The 16835-nt window shown below is 34.2% G+C and overlaps 1 protein-coding gene across 1 annotated transcript; it reads right to left on the bottom strand.

Annotated features, from left to right (window-relative positions):
• Window positions 1-12183: 12183 nt before the first annotated feature.
• LOC131642305 (casein kinase II subunit beta-1-like) lies at window positions 12184-13385 on the bottom strand (the record flags this gene model as incomplete). The annotated part of the gene is made up of 3 exons (XM_058912581.1): window positions 12184-12349; window positions 12596-12814; window positions 13187-13385. Coding segments are annotated over 3 exons (534 nt in total), but the record flags the coding sequence as incomplete, so codon positions are not given.
• Between the last annotated feature and the right edge of the window lie 3450 nt (window positions 13386-16835).

Here is a 16835-nt window from a genome sequence, read left to right as displayed (position 1 = left end):
CCATTCTATATGCTAATACAAATTTTTTTAATATTTTCTTTAGGTGTATACATATGATTCAGGCATGGCCTTTTATATTGATTAACCACCTGGAATTCCTGGAATGTACCATGTAATTTATAGGAATTTATATGTTTAATTTAAGTTTATATTTTTTGAAAATCACGGCCAACATATGCTGAAGCGAACCTTGGTGCCGACAAGAATCATGGTAATATACTACAAAAATTCAGTTTCATTTCCTTTATATTTTCGGATATGGTTATAGTTTTTTAGGTTGTATATACGAAACAAGACTAGTCAAGGTAGAAACCCTATCAATTAGGTAGTTTCGAAGCAAAAGCTATGCATGTTTAGAAATGGTGATTAATTTTCACTAACATTTCGGTTTCATATATTGATATAATATTAAGATGGCATTGGCCCTACGAAATGTTGAAAAATAAACAGATGCAAATACATGTAGTCTTCAGTGAAGGATGTTTTGTGAGGAAGAAACAAGTAGAGATTTAGCAGACTAATAACTAAAATCTGGTTTCTGCGTTTAGGGACCGTCCTTTGAATTTGAGTGCCTAAGGCGAAACAAAAGAGTGGTGTCCCTATAATTTTTTAACAATAAATACATAAGGATAAAAGAAATATTTTGATAAAAAACACATTTTCATTTGACATTGTGAAAAAATAATAGAAATATGGATACTTGAATCAATGTTTACACTACATCAAAACATAAACCACTCTAAAGAGACTTATTCTTCTTCTTCTTTTTGATCCGGTCTTTTTTCCTATAAAAACGTTGATCGAACCTTTAAAATTATTTAAATATCATCCTTTTATCATTTTATTGTTACAAAATCGTTAATAATTTGTTCATAATCAAGATTCTTCAAAAAATTATTTTCAATTGAAATCAATGCAACACTATTTAATCTATCTTGTGACATAGTAGTTCTCAAATAAGATTTTAATAATATTAATTTAGAAAAACTTCCTACAGCAGATGCAACACTGATAGGAATAGTTAATATTACTCTATAATCCATGCATGCATTAGGAAAGCAATTAAAAATCTTTATAGAACTTAATATCATATAGCTTGATTTTGATTCATCTGTTAAAACTCCAATAATAACTTTCAATTCTTCAAATAAAATTTCACCATCAAGATCAAGAAAATCATCATGTTTTAAACAAGTTTCAACATGTTTACAATATGCTTTCAAGTCCCTATCAAATAATGATTTAGGCCTTTCAAAACTAAACAAGAATCCAAAAATATTTTGATACGTGCTATACTGCTCAAATCTTCTATCAAGTGAGCCAATTGTTTGATCTATAACATATAAGAAATAATTATTTTGAAAAGACTCTTCAATAGACTCAAGATTCAGTTGTGTGGGTTGAGATAGATTTTCATCCCAGTGTTGTTTTCTACTAATTTGACGTTTTTGAGTAAACACACATTCAATCTCTATTTCATTCCCAATCTTTTTAGCACTAGCCTTAGCATTTACAAATTCATATTCTCTATATTTTTTCAAATACTTATTCAAACCTATTACTAGTTCTATAGACACATCAATAGATATGTCTTGTTTACAAACTTTTGCTGAATTCATTAGCAACCCTTAACAATTCAAACCAAATAAACATAGCTACTAAAAATTGAAAATTTTCAATTCCATGAGTTGCTAAAGATTCGACTTTATTGTTAATTTTGGGATCATTATCTTGTTCAGCTAGTTGAAGCAGTGTTTCACTCTTAATTTTGGGATCAATAATATAAAATATTTTTTATATCATTGTTTTAATTAATTTTAGTGCCTCAATTAAACTCTTTAATTGCTAAAATTATGGATATATTAATTGATTTTATTTTAAGATAATTACTTAATTTTATTCTCCTATATACTTAATTTATGAGAAATTACATTCTTTTATTAATTTTGACTTTGTAATGCCTCTATAATTTTGTTAACCAGTATTTGTTTTTAAAAAATAAATTAGCAAGTATTTTTCTAATAAAAATTCTATTATATATATATATATATATATATATATATATATATATATATATATATATATATATATTGGTACCCTTAAAATTAGGGTTAAATATGTCTGGATCCCTATAAAAATGCGACCCTGCAATTTTGGTCCTACTAAAATTTTTCTTCGAATAATGGTCCTCGAATTCTTTTCCATCCACAATTTTGGTCCCAGCCGACAAGTTTCATTAACAGAAGCCGACGTGACACAAATAGCGGGGATTTTAAACCTCTTCTAAACAAACCCAAAAAAACAACAAAAAAATTGGTCTGCACCTCCATTTACATTCCAAACATAATCAACTAAACCTAAAACCTTCATGAATAATTATGAGCGAAGTCATGCCTATTCTCTAACATATCCATCACTAAATCATACAAAAACATTCACCACTTCAGACATTAAACAACAAATTCAACAATCGCATCACATATTAACCATACAAATAATTTTCAACATTAGAACATTATTTGTACACCAACATTAAACACATAATAATTAAAGATCCAAACAACAACAAAGTAGAAAATAGCAAGAAGAGGAAACAGAAGCACCAACAGAAGCGTCCATATTTTACCTCCATTGAAACTCTGACCACCCGTGTCACCAGTCGTTGACAGCCGCACCGCAGCCACCACTCCAGCCGACAACCCCCAACTATACCGCACATCATTGTCCTGTAACGCTCCCTATATTAACGACCCTTCATCCGCGATAATGAACTCCACCGTGTGCGTCAATGAAAGAAATTTAAAAAATATAACATATAAATAGTTGAAATTGAGAGAGTGAGAGGAAAATAATAAAAAAATAGATGCCTCTAGAACATCAACGACTCCAAGAACCAATTATTATTTTTCCAGAGTCCTTTTGTTTATCTCTTATAATAACTCAACTTACTCTCTTGTATCATTCTCTCTATTTAATTTTCCCTGTCATTTGTTAAAAGAATTTTGATGCTACATAGTTGTAGTTGGCTTTTATTCATCCTCTGTGTCATCTTCACCCCCTTTATGCTTTTCATTACTTTTACAGTTTACTTATTTCTCTGTTCACAAAGATGTTATAAAGTATATACACTTATCGGTTCTTTTTTCTCAACTTGTGCGTGAATACACACGTTTTAGTTAGATTTTTTACGAATTGTGTATAATTTGTGCTTTTGATTTATTTGTGTACCGTTTGATGGTTTTATATTTATTTTGTAGGTATTGATGCGTATTTGGAGTATGAGCAATAAAGTGTCGAAGACACCGCTTCAAACACGCATTTTTGAGAAATTTACCAACGAATAAGGCTCAAATCAAAGAAGATGAAATCATCAATTTCATTTAAATTTGTTCATTTTCAGATATAGCCATCAATATGCTTTCAAATTTTTTGAACCGGGCGCAAATCGGAGATATGGTTCTTAAGTTATGGTCAAAATAAGATATAATTTTTCTTTTCAGCGGGCCAAGCGGACGTAGCGCGCTAAGCGCGTCATGGGCGGTTTAGAAAGTGTTAAATATGGAAAAATGAGATTTTTTTAGGGTTATGTTTTGGGGTATTTGTTCCCAACTCATGAAGTTTCTTTTTTTGGTCTAGAGAGCTTAGAAAACAACATTTGTGGCTTGTAATCAGATGATTCTTGGTCGGGAGCTCGATTGATCGTGTCTGACACTTCAAGAGATTTGGTTTTCTCCTTTTTTCTTCTCTTTACTTTCCTATAAGTTGGGGTTTGTTGCAAGTATATTTTTGTTTATGTGTATATTGCTTATTCATGGTGTTGTGGGATTCTTGCTTTACAAACTATGATTGGTGATTGGTTAATCTATTTGGATTTGAGTTGCTATTGACATGTATAACTTAGATTCAAATTTAGTGTGAACACCTATTGGGTTTTAACTCTAGATATAGATTAAGGCTTAATAATAATGTGTATATCGACTCTTAATTCCTCCGTTTTGTTTTAATTGCGCGAGACATCGTTGAAGAAGAACGAAACGGTTGGTTTCTCACTATACGTTAGAGATAACCTCGGTGTGATTGGTACGTGGTGATTATGACGGGTGATTTAGGATGAGTATGAATGGTTAAGTAGTTTAAGTATTTATAGTGTATATGAAATTCAATCCCGAGAGTTCTATCATTTCTGAAGAATGAAATTCTTTGATGTTCATAAGTTTAATTTCCTCATTTTAATTTAAACCTATTTTATCCCAAACTCAAGAATGCGATACTGGTCGAACGACGATTCAATAATCATTAATCCCTTATGATATGATATGAGAAAACTAAACAAATAGATTCTTTTTGTTGTCGCTTAACCGCTTCAACGATTTGTCGAGGAAAATATGCCAATGTTGATGTAAGAAGAGTTATGCATAACTTGGATACGAAGGATTTTTGTATTGATTGTGTTAAATGAGTGAAATAACATGTAGTAATTGATGTATGATTGTTTGGTTAGTGTTTTTTTAATGATTTGGATTATTATATTAAAAAATGAAAGCTTCCATCAGGTTCCAATGGAAAAAATCGTGTTTCTGCATTTTGAAGCAGGTGACGGGCACCGCCAGCGTGGCGACCAGATCGTCATGTGCCTTGGATTGATGCCGAGCATCATGACCATGACACGTGCGGCGTCATGGAACCCACCCATGCTCAGTTTGTGGAGTTGGTCGTCGTATAAGTTACGTTTTGATGTTTTGAGTCGGTGATGGGCGTCAGCGCCATGACGCGTAGCCCGTCATGCACCCATGACGAGTGTAATGAGCTATGGTGCGTGTAATTGAGTCCGTATTCAGGTTTTTTCTTTTGTGTGATGATTTAAGGTGTTGTTGGATAGTGTTTGGTGTCTATGATTGATTATTCGTAGTGCTTAATTAAATATTACATGATTTTAATGATGAATTATGTTGTGTCGTGCAAACGATGAAGGTTATGGTGATATTTTTAGTGATTACATAATGTTGTATGTTGATATGTTTGTCTATCATCATTATGTCGTTGGTATTATTGATGTTGCGATCGACATTTGTGCTTGTGTTTAATTGCATGTTGTTGAGTCATGCATTAACCTTGGTTCAATTTTGTTATGCTATAGTCCTATGGCAGGGATCGGGAACGAGTAGCTGGATCCAGCGGGAATCCATGAAACGTAGCGAATTTGGTGTGCTCTGGTTACAGAGAGGGAACTAGGAGCAAGATGAACGCGAGTGTTCATATTTGTACCACATGCATGTTGAGTCAGTTGTTACGTACATTTGCATTAGTGTTGCATTTGTGAATGATCATTTTGTGATGTGTTGTTTGAATCAAAATACTTGATTTGTTGATGTTCATATGATTAGCGTGTTCACTTATTGTTATGTGTTATTCTACCTTTTCTTGTTTACACCGCTAAATTATGCAAGTGTATTCTCACCCTCTTTCCTTTAATGTTGTCCACCATGAACATCTTAAAGATAACTAGGATTAGAAGATGTTGGTGTGAGTGGAAGATAGCTCGTTGGAGTTATTTCCGTTTAGTTTCGTTACTATTCTATATATCATGCTCTAATTATGTAACATCAGGGTTGGGAATGTCTATTTTTGTTTATTGTGATTTGTTGAAGTTTAATACCATGTTTTGTTGAAGTTGTTAGTTATTGATAGTTGAACAATACAACTCTATTTTAATTACGTTATAAAAGTTATATCTTTATGAGACTAAATTTTGGAGTCTCTATGATGTTATTACTTGATTTAATGATGTTTTCGCAGCAATGATGTCTGACGAACGTAAGATGACAGGTGTTGTAAGTTCTTTAGTATTCTACTGCGCGTTGCTAAAAATTTTCGAATTGTTAAAGGGTTGTTGTGGTAACATCCTAAATTATCTGATAAGTCTTTAACTATAAGTTTCAAAATTTAGGGTATTACATTTTTCGTATAGGCACAATTTGATTGGACAGATAGAAATGTGCTTCTCAAGCCACCGCCCTTAATTATGTCTTTATAGATTCGAGATAACTGACTCTTTTATACACTACATACAATACAATAAATTGAGATCACTTTTTTTGAGATCACAATATTATTCATAGATGCATATTTATAGCTTTTATAGAAAATGAAAACTCTGTTCAATTTAAATACGTGCAAAAGTTTGAAGAGAAAAAGATTACAAGAAACACAAAGAGGTAAACATGATAGATAATAATGAAAACACTAAAAGGACTAGGCTGGATTACATGAAAACTAACCATCATATTGGAAACAACATCTTCCTAGAAAAGTTTACAACCACACTCCCAAAATTCAAAATAACACACTTGTAATAAATATTAATAATGAAATAAAATTATTATAATCACTCCTTCTATGTCTATGATTTTCTTACCAACATTGCTGTACCCCATATAGATTTTTCAATTGCCATTGTGATTGTTCCTTGTATAAGACATACTTGAAACACTTATTGTCGGACTTTTTTTAGAACTGGGGTTTTCCACCGGAGGAGGACCGTTGTTGTAGGCCAAATCTTTGGTCTGTTCGGAAATTTGATTTTGCTCTACATTACTGGAATTATTCATTTCTGAAGGAGGTTCTGAGTAACTCATACTATTTTTTATTGAGGCCATTCTATATGTGTTTATAGTGATTTCCGGTAAACAACCGCTAATCTTCCAAACTATAATAAATATGATTTGGTTACTCGCAAGATCGACTAGATTGATCCTATGACATAGTCAAAAAGGTTGTTATTCATGATAGTTCGAATTATGTCTATGGTTGGTGTGTCTCGAAATAAGAAATGCTTAATCAAGGAAATAAAGATTAGCAATCACCTTGTTATACACGTAAATATAACATCAGCGAAAGGTAAGTTAAAGATAAAACATAAGACAAAACTGTAAAAGTGCAAGAATCTTGAAGTGCAGAAAAGTTAAATGCTTCGAAAGTTAGATTACATGTAAGTAAAGAGTGCAGGAATATAAATGACATAAAGTAAATGGAATGCAGTAATATCGAAATATACTTGAATAAAGAAAAATACACATGTATTTAAAATGGTGTTGGTGTCATACGTACATTTCTCAGCGAACTCTTTCTCTTAACACTTGATACTTGAGTAATATGTGAGTGATTTGTACAAAATGAACACACGGAATCCTAACATTAAGACCCTTATTTATACTAGTTTCGACCCTAACGGTCCTACACTAATCTAATGCCACGTTGCCCACAGAAAATCCAGGGATGCCATCTGTCTTCGTGCGGTTACATAAACTACTTCGAAATTCAAATCATCCCGCCTGAATCTCCCTTCGACGCGTGGCAACATAATCAGAATCGAGAATGCCACGAAAACACGCTAAGCTTCAGTACTTTGCATATTTCACAAAAAACGTCTAAGTCCCAAAGACCATTCTTTTCGAATTTAGCTTCGGCGCTCACTATCTTTGTTCCAACTTAAACATCATTCTCGAAGCATGGCCCATTTTTATCTTCAAAGATGATCATCATTAACCATCTTCCTTTGAATTCCAAATCTTCGAAGGACATTCTTCTCAAACGAAATCTTCAGCTAACAAATTGCCCCCAATAAATGCCTGTTTCGAAAAATAAGAGAAATAGGCGTTTCTTGTTATAATAAGATTTCGTTTTAGAGTTCCGAGACTGTTGACTGACGTCACAATCATTTATGACTCTGTTTCCAAAACTTCTTGTCATTTTCAAAGATGTCTACTCATAACTTACATTCCCACGTTCTAGTCTTACTTCATGATCATTACTCCTATATACTAGGAGTAAAGCTAATAACTATTCGACCGCCGTTGGATTAAATCAACGCCTGCCGCGTGTCTCTTGGCTTTTACCCAAAAGATTTGAAAGGGTTTCTGTTAAACATTTAAATACCTGAACTCCCACCCTCATATAACTTTCACCTCTATTTCTTCATTCTTTCCACAGAAAAGAACGTCTCTGATTACATTCAAACGCATTTCCCAAATCAAACTTACTCATGGCGTCTTCCTCAAACGTTCTTCAACCCTCTTTGAAACTTCAGAAATCTACACAGATGGGGGATCAAGAGTACATACCAAACCCAAATACTGCAGAAGTGCGCGCCATTTATGCTTCTCAGGTAATCATTCCCTTTGAACTTTCTGGAAAAACTCATGCCTTCATGGGACCTTTACCAGGAGAAAGTAATTCTGCTTTGAATAAATTCTTTCCTGCTTATTATAAAACTAGGCCCTTAGTTAGTAAGAATAAGATAGATGAAGATGGCCGTCCAATCTTAGCAGATCCTAATGGTGCCGAAAATACTTCGACTGTAACCCCTTCAGCCTTAGAGAAAATTAGGTTAAACTATGTAACCAATTTTGTGAAAGTTTTTAGGTCAATTCCTTTAGCAAAAGACCCTGAATTGTACTACGCCTGGCTAGCAAGAGTAGAAAAACAAAAGGCTTCTTTCTGGAAACAACTGGGAATTTATGACTTAATCCAATTATCCAAAATAGGTTTAGAATACAACCAAACCATGTTAGTAGCATCAGTTCATTTCTGGGATGCTTCCCATAACACTTTCCATCTTCCATGTGGAATGGTCACCCCCACTCTTTTCGACATAGCTGCTATCACGGGGCCTTGACCAACCGGAGAGACCTTTGACCCCAATGTCATGGATACCGATACCATTAACTTTAGCGAAGCAACAGTTACTTATACTTCGTTCATTCAACAATATCATGATGAGAATAATGAGGTAGTTTCTGACGAAGAGCATATTGCTTTCTTAGCATTATGGCTCTCGAGGTGCGTTTTCTGTTCTAGGTCTATACAGGTAGCAAAGAGGTACCTTTGTATGGCTAATCAGCTACATACTGGCAAAAGATTAAACCTAAGCCAGTTAATTTTAGGATTCCTCTATGAAAACCTTGGTGAGGCAACAGACCTCGTTAAGAGTTATGAATCAGGATCTTTGCTCTTTGTTGGTCCTTTCTGGTTTCTGCAACTGTGGCTCAATGCTTCTTTCGAAGCTCACCTCCCATTTCGAGGTACTGTCAACGAAGAAGATCCAAACATAAAAAATCGAACTGTAGAAGGAACACGGTTGGCTCTGCTTACTCCAAAAGAAGAAACTGGGAAGCTTCGTGAACATTTTTTAGCATATACAATGATGTTCGCCCAACGTTATCAATTCAGCCCTTCGATGGCTCCATTCGTAAATAGAACAGTGGGTCCTGATTGGTTCACTCGAAAGTTTCCAGCAATATCTCAGGATCAAGAGGTTGAATCCATGACCATTTGGGAAGCTTTTCTCACTCCAAGGCTATTCTATCACCGACTTCGACCCTCCAAGGGCCAATGTGTTCTCCTTGGCTACCAACCAAACCTTGTATCAAGACAGTTTGGATTAGTCCAGATGAAACCCAAATGCTTGTATGACAAGAGGAACCACATGTGTCTATACACTTTACATCTAACTGAAGAAGAGTGTGAGTCCAAAATTGCCAGATACGCTGGTGTTGCCAATCTTTCTCCTATTTCTTTTGAACCTGCTTTTTATTCCACTCCAGATTTCCATCGATGGTGGACAGATTACTACACCATACAAATCTTTGATGCTGAGAGCCTTACTCGAGAACTAACCGCAGCTTTTGCTGATGTGCAGGAAAACTTTCACAAAGGTACTTCGACCCATATTAAAGAAATCCAAGCCTTTCAAAAATTCTTTGAGACTATCTACAGGCCTGATGATCTTAGTCGGACCGTTCGTGAACTGCAGTCATTTTACGCGAAAAGTTTTCTGCTAAACTGGATAAGTTGAAACTGCCCCCGTCTGTTCGACCAGAACTGCGTTATAAAGTGGCTTTCAAACTTAATCCTCCAAAATTCCCTCCACTGCCAAGTGCTGATTTTGGTGTGGCTTTAAGCCCTCCTTTCCCAGACTGGTTCGTGTGTGGGAACGCTTTTAAAATTCTTCAAGAAAGCACTAAAAAATGCGCTGAACGAGTGGTCCCGACTAAGCATACCCTGGATACTTTCAAAGGACATCTTCATATAGATCTTGAACATGTTCGTGTCTTGACTCCAATACCGGAAGGTTTGGGTTTAGACAACTTTCGACTAACTTTTTCTTTTTTTGCTGAAATACTGATTCCAGTTTCAACTACATCCGTTGCTCGAAAGAGAAAGATCAAAGAAGCCGCTGTACAAAAGGATTTTGGAGTTTCGAAGAGCAACAAGACAAGTGGGAGTGATTCTACCACGGCCGGCAAGAAACCCACGGTACATACGCATTTTATATTCCAACTTGTATATTTTGTGGATAGTACTTACTTTTCTCAATTTATATTCTTCAGACTTCGAAACCTCCCGTAAACAGTGGTTTCAGATGAGGAAGACAAATCTCCTCCTCGCACCAGGCAAGGACACAAGAAAAGACAGAAGACTGTCACTCCAACCATTTAATCTTTATATAACTCAAAGACACCTTTCTCAGCTTCTTCAACTAGAGAATCCTACAAAATGCAAAAACCACAATTAATTTCAATAGTTTTTATCAATCACAAATATAATGATACTTGAAGTAATTTCGAATAAAATTATACCTAACATGTGCAGCAGCGAGATCTTTTTTGGAATTATGAACATATTCGTCTGTGAGTTACCTGAATTGAAATGATCGGGGGAAGGTTGCTAATGATGTTGAGAAGAAGCAGATTGTAAATGAGTTCAATTGTGCAAATGTGTGATGTAACAAAGCAAGAAAAGAATGAAAAGAAACCACTCCTATAGCTTAGATGTAACAAAGCAAGAATAGGCAAATTCATTTGCACCATACCTGTCTACACAAAACCAGCTACATCACAAGCTATAGAATAATCCAAATACCAGCTTTGTAATTTTTTTAATCAAAAATAATTGTAAACTATTATTTGTAGGAATTTGAAGTTATATATACTTTCTACATTAAATAGGCTCTTGTATTTTAATTTATAGCCAAAATAGATTAATAGACTTTTGTATTGTACCATTGAAGTTTCTAAGATAACAGTTTAGATAAATAAGATAATATATATCGCAATGTAGCCAAATAAGTATCTACTGGAATATATATATATATATGGATTAAATAGTCTTTTGGTCCTTGTAAGTTGGCGTGTTTTTGATTTTCGTCCCTATATTTTATTTTTCTTGGAAATGATCTCTGAATGTTAAAATTCTTTTGGTTTTAGTCCCTAAAATTAAAATCCGCAGGAAAATTCAAAGGAAAATCCGCAAGAAACCTGCAGATTTTCCTGGGGATTTTAAGTTTAGGGACTAAAACCAAAAGAATTTTAACATTCAGGGATCATTTCCATGAAAAATAAGATACAGGGACGAAAATCAAAAACATGTCAACTTACAAGGATCAAAAGACTATTTAAGCCTATATATATATATATATAATCATATTCTAAGATAATAAATTAAATGAAGGATAGTGCTAAATCCAATGACACATGTCAAATTATAAGCAAGAAAAAACAATTTTCAAATCATTGTTAAGTATTAAGCTCCATTATTTTCCAAGAATTCGGAATTTTAGTCAAAAACATAACTATACTGACCTTGCCAAACAATGGATGTTATTACTAAAACAGTAAAACCCTTAGTGTCAACATTGAATGTCGTGGTGGACCATATATTAGATGTCATGAATGTTGCAAATAATTATAAGCTCCATGAACCATCACTTGCACCACCAACATCCTCTAAAATTGATCTTACCCAAATGGAATCATGGTCACTTACAACACCTGCAGTATTTGCCACTATTCTCATTCCCCTGATTTCTTCCTTTTATGGTGCTCCGTCAGATAGATGTTTAACCACCTCAGTTAGCAGTGAATGTATTAACGGGGTGCCTTCTTCATGTATTGCACCAGAAGCCTCAAATAGTAGCCTATCAAAAGCCAGAACCAGGCCAGCCTGAATACAAAAACCTATCACAGTTTCCAGATTAACTATTTGCTTCATAGAAGCTTCTCTTTCAAATCTATAACCAGCATGAAGACTAGAAGCAACTTCTTTTAGCACATCATAATTTGATTGCAATGAGGTATCAATGCAATTTAAAAGAGCAGCAGTGTGCTCTTTAAGCATTTTGTCTAGCCTGTCTACTCCATAGCCACCAAAAATATGTACAATGTTTTGAACAACGGTTAGTGACAGTGAAATCTTACCATTGCAGCCATTCCTTTGCTTGTCAGTACGTATCGTGCATGAATCATACCATAAAGCATCTCTGCTGCCGATTCAATTAACTCATTTTGTTCCTCTATGAACATATCACCCAAGAATTCCAATTAAACCATAGAAGCAGTTGTACATTAAACAAAAAAAAAAGGCTGGAAAGGCAAACAGAGATGCAACCATACACATATGAATTCAGCTTCAAAAACACTAATTTTCACACCATAATAGAAGCAAAGTGAAGTATAACAAAAAAACAAAAGGAGCAATCCAAACACTAGCATTCCATAACAACAAATCTAACAAAAAAATAATATGAATGTAAGCTCACCATGGGAGGATTCAATATCCAAAATCAAATCAAGAGCGTAATCATAGTAAGGCACTTGACTGCTTAACCCACAAAGGTTGAAGTCATCTTGGATGTAATCATCATCAACCTCAAAAAAGAACTCATTCCCTCTGAGATTGCAGAACCATGAGATCCAAGATGTGTCATCTCCATCAGAACCACTAACATCCGACATTTCACTGTCAGTTTCAGATTCCTCTGCAGCCAATGCACAAACATAAAACCAAATTAGCCCTTAAATGCCAATCTCACAAATTTATATACTAAGTTAGCCCATGAATTCCAATATCATCTCGTGCAACTAGTCACCCAAACAATTATAGTACATTACAGCAACACCCAAATAATCTACTAGTCTGAAACATGCATTAAACACCTAAATTTGTAAGCTGAAATAAACTACAAGTATTTGAATCCCATTCAATCGTTCTTTGGTACCCAAATAAACAAAAATTAAAAATTTAAAAAAACGAAATTAGGTCATATAAAAAGAGGGAAAACGAAAATGGTATTTATTATGCGATAATTAAGATATTGAATTAGTGAATAGAGATAAAAAAAGATGGGTACCAGAGATATTGGAAGTTTTGGAAATGGAAGCAGAACGAGGATCCTTGATGGTGTTGTTGTTGTCTCTGTCTTTGTTGTTTTTGCCATTGATGGGACGAGAAGTAGAAGGAGAGGAACGTTCGAGCTGCTTGTCGAGAACATCGTTGACATCATCGATATTGCTATGAAGGTGAACGCAGGGAGATGAAGTTTCGGCGCATGGAAGAAGAAGAGAGAATACATTTTTCGAGATTTAGCTAGAATAGGGTTTTTCACGAAAAATTAGACGGACCATTTCCCATCGGTTTTTAAAAGGTCTGATGTAAAGGCCACTTTCATAACATTTTCCATCAGCTTTTATTTGGACCGATGTGAAGGTCCATTATGTGCAACATTTATTACATCGGGTATTAATTAGGTTCGATGTAAAATCCCTTATAATAAGATTTTCATTTTTTTACAATTCTGCCACCGCCCTTTTTTCTTCATTTTATTTACAATACTGCCACTATATTATTCATTTTTCATTTTTTCATATAATTTTTATATCATTGGAAATAAATGTCTGATGTAAAATCTTTTGACAGATATTTTTCATATCATATATTTCTATACTTGATGTAAAATCCTTTAAGCAAATGTCATATTTTTAGTAGTGCAAGGGTGTCAAAATACATTTCTGGATTATTTGAAATAAAGAAAATGACCTCTATTTATAGGTGAGAGGTTGGCTCAAAAAGGAATTTGAATAAAATGTTTTTAAGGCATTCTAATCAATTAACACCTAATGCCAATCAATGAGATGTTCAAAATGTAATTGCTTGTAAGTTCAAAATATGAAAGAGTAGATATCTAGATATTTCACATCATTAAGATGATCTGCTAATGGTTTTTTTTTTAATATAGCTAATCAGTTAGGTTAATGTGCCAATCGATTAGGAAAGACAGATTTTGCACAAAACTTCGAATCAAATACAAGAACCTGAAACATGGTCTGGTATCTGATTCCAAGGAATCTAGAGAACTAAAAGCAGAAAATTCCGAGTTAAAAGAAATTCTTTTCAAACTAAAAAGTGAGAACTCGGTTATCAAAAACGAGTTACAACAAACTCAGAAAAACTCTGACTCAGAAGGTTCAACTAGTTCTCTGATATTGTCATAAAACAATATGATCACAACTTTCAAAAATTTCTAGCTAAAAGTATAGATCGAAGCAAGATGGCTTCAATGATATATGGTGTTAGTGGAAATGCTAGAAAAGGTATAGGGTATGTGAAACCTAAACGGAAAGAACCATATCAACCTAAGCATGTTGAAAGAACCATATCACCTATAAACTCTCACTTCACATATGGTCACACACATGATATTAAATATACTAGCAACTCTTATCTTATAAATTCTACTCAGAAATCAAAACTCAATTAGAATTTAGTAAACTCTAACAAACAAGGACCCAGAAAGATATGGGTACCTAAGGATAAAATTATCTATGTTGCAGATGTCCGTAACAGCAAGATTGAAACACCAATCATGGTACCTGGACTCTGGATTCTCTCGACAAATGACGGGAAGAAAGCATATATTCCAAAGTCTGGAACTTAAAGATGGAGACTTTGTAGGTTTCGGAGGCAATCAGAAAGGAAAGATCATTGGCTCTGAAACAATTGGTACTAAAGCAAGACCTTTTTTATGGCTCTGAAGTTCTAACAAACACAGAAAAATACAAGATACATGCCTTCTGAAACTCCGACAAAATCATTGCAAGTTAGTATTTCTGATTGTAACTATTTTGTTTTGGTCGCCTATTCTTGGAGAACATCTGATAAATTTTTCTACATAAGTTAGAAGGAATATTGGAAAATGCTAATATGATCATGAAGTTCTATATATCAACAACTGTCAACCTAAAAACGACAGATTACCATATAAAGCTGAACACGTGTTCAGAATCTGAATGGTTGAAAACGTTTCAGTTGATGCATTGAGGCACGAGTCACATCGGTAACTGTTTTCAATAAAATTTTACGCCATCCCTCCGCCAGAAATCATTACTTTGTTTAATCATTACATTTAAATTCTTAATTTTCTTTAATATTATGTTTTATTTCCGTTGGCTTGTTGTGTATTTATCCTCACCTCATATCACTCTCACAATCCTTCTCACCTTCACTTACTTTTTCTCATCTCTGAAATCTGTGCGTACTTGCATTTCTTTTTCCCTCTTCTTGAAAACTATAAAACCCTTTTTGAAAATCCTTGGTTTTTTTAACAATGGCTTCCTATTCTCAACAACAACAAATTCAAAACTATGTTGCTCAAATCAACCCTAAAGAAAGGTATGTCGAACCTATAAGAACTCTACTCACTCCCATCGATTCTCTTGAGGTTCTCTGTGAAATGATGGTGAATTTTGAGAGTATGAAATAAAAATGGTTGCGACATCACTCAAGACGTTGAGTTTCAAGGCTGGGAGAAGTTCTTTGATAGGCTTATGGGTCTAGTCTTTCCCAAACTAGTAAAAGATCTCTGGATCCATGCAACTACTTCAAATCATCAAGTAACATCCTATGTAATGGGGAAGAAGATCGTTATTACTGAAGATCTTATTGGGAATCTCATAGGCCATGATGGAAATGGTATCAAGTGTACGGATATGGAAGAGAAAAACTCCGACCTAGCCCTCGTCTCCAAAGAAATCTTCACTTTTAGATAGAGCACTGAATAAGCTCCAATTTCATAGATATTTATTCATTTTTAGACAGAGCTCCGGCCTAGCCCTCATCTCCAATTTCATTAATATTTATTCATTTTTAAATAGAGCATTGAATAAGTTTTCCAAACCTTTAAACCGAGCGCAAATCAGAGTTATGATTCTTAAGTTATGGCCAAAATAAGATTTCGTTTTTCTGTTCAGCGGGCTATTCATTTTCACCATTCTTTTTGTAAAAATTATGTTTTTCTTATTTTTCAAGTATGTGCACATATATGTTGTTTACATGTTGTTGTAAATTATATTGTTTCGTCACGTTTATTCAAGTGTGTGGTTATGACATTTTCTTTAGGCTTGCATCGAGGTGAAATCGTTGGTCCGCTCACTCGAAGATGCATTTGGTAATTTCTTGATTTTGATTGTTTCAACTTGCGGATCTATGGTAATGATAGTTTTTGAAGTTGGTACTCGCAAGGTACTCGTTTATCGCTTTCTATAGCAAAACATGATCAGGAGACTTTTCTTTTGTACAAATTTTATGTCATTCATTCTTTTGCAATTTTTGTTCATTCTTGAATCACTTTAGGACTAAACCCTTGTGAGGTTTCTTTCCATTGTTTACTAGCACGTGAGACCAACAATCTTTGTCTTAACTCAATTTTATTATGTTTTATCTTGCATTTATGTTGTTTTGTATGAAAGTATAAAAATGATCAAGGCATTTTGTTTTATTTTGAGAATAACAACCTAACCAAAAGTATTTCACCTTATGAGTGAGTGAGCATTTGTCAACCCCTTTGACCCTTTTAGTTTGAATTCATAATGGTGTTGAACTATGAACTTGTGCATGGGCGAGTAGTTCATAATGGATTCTAATGTTGTTTGTTGGTTTTTCGGTACAGCGGGCTAAGCGGGCTTAGCGCGCTAAGCCCGATCTGGGCGGTTTAGAAAGTGTTA

This window comes from Vicia villosa, unplaced genomic scaffold (assembly GCF_029867415.1).
Source record: "Vicia villosa cultivar HV-30 ecotype Madison, WI unplaced genomic scaffold, Vvil1.0 ctg.004794F_1_1, whole genome shotgun sequence".
In the NCBI taxonomy this organism is placed as follows: Eukaryota; Viridiplantae; Streptophyta; class Magnoliopsida; order Fabales; family Fabaceae; genus Vicia; species Vicia villosa.
Note: the sequence above shows the minus strand (reverse complement) of the source record. Positions and strands in the feature narration are given on the sequence as shown.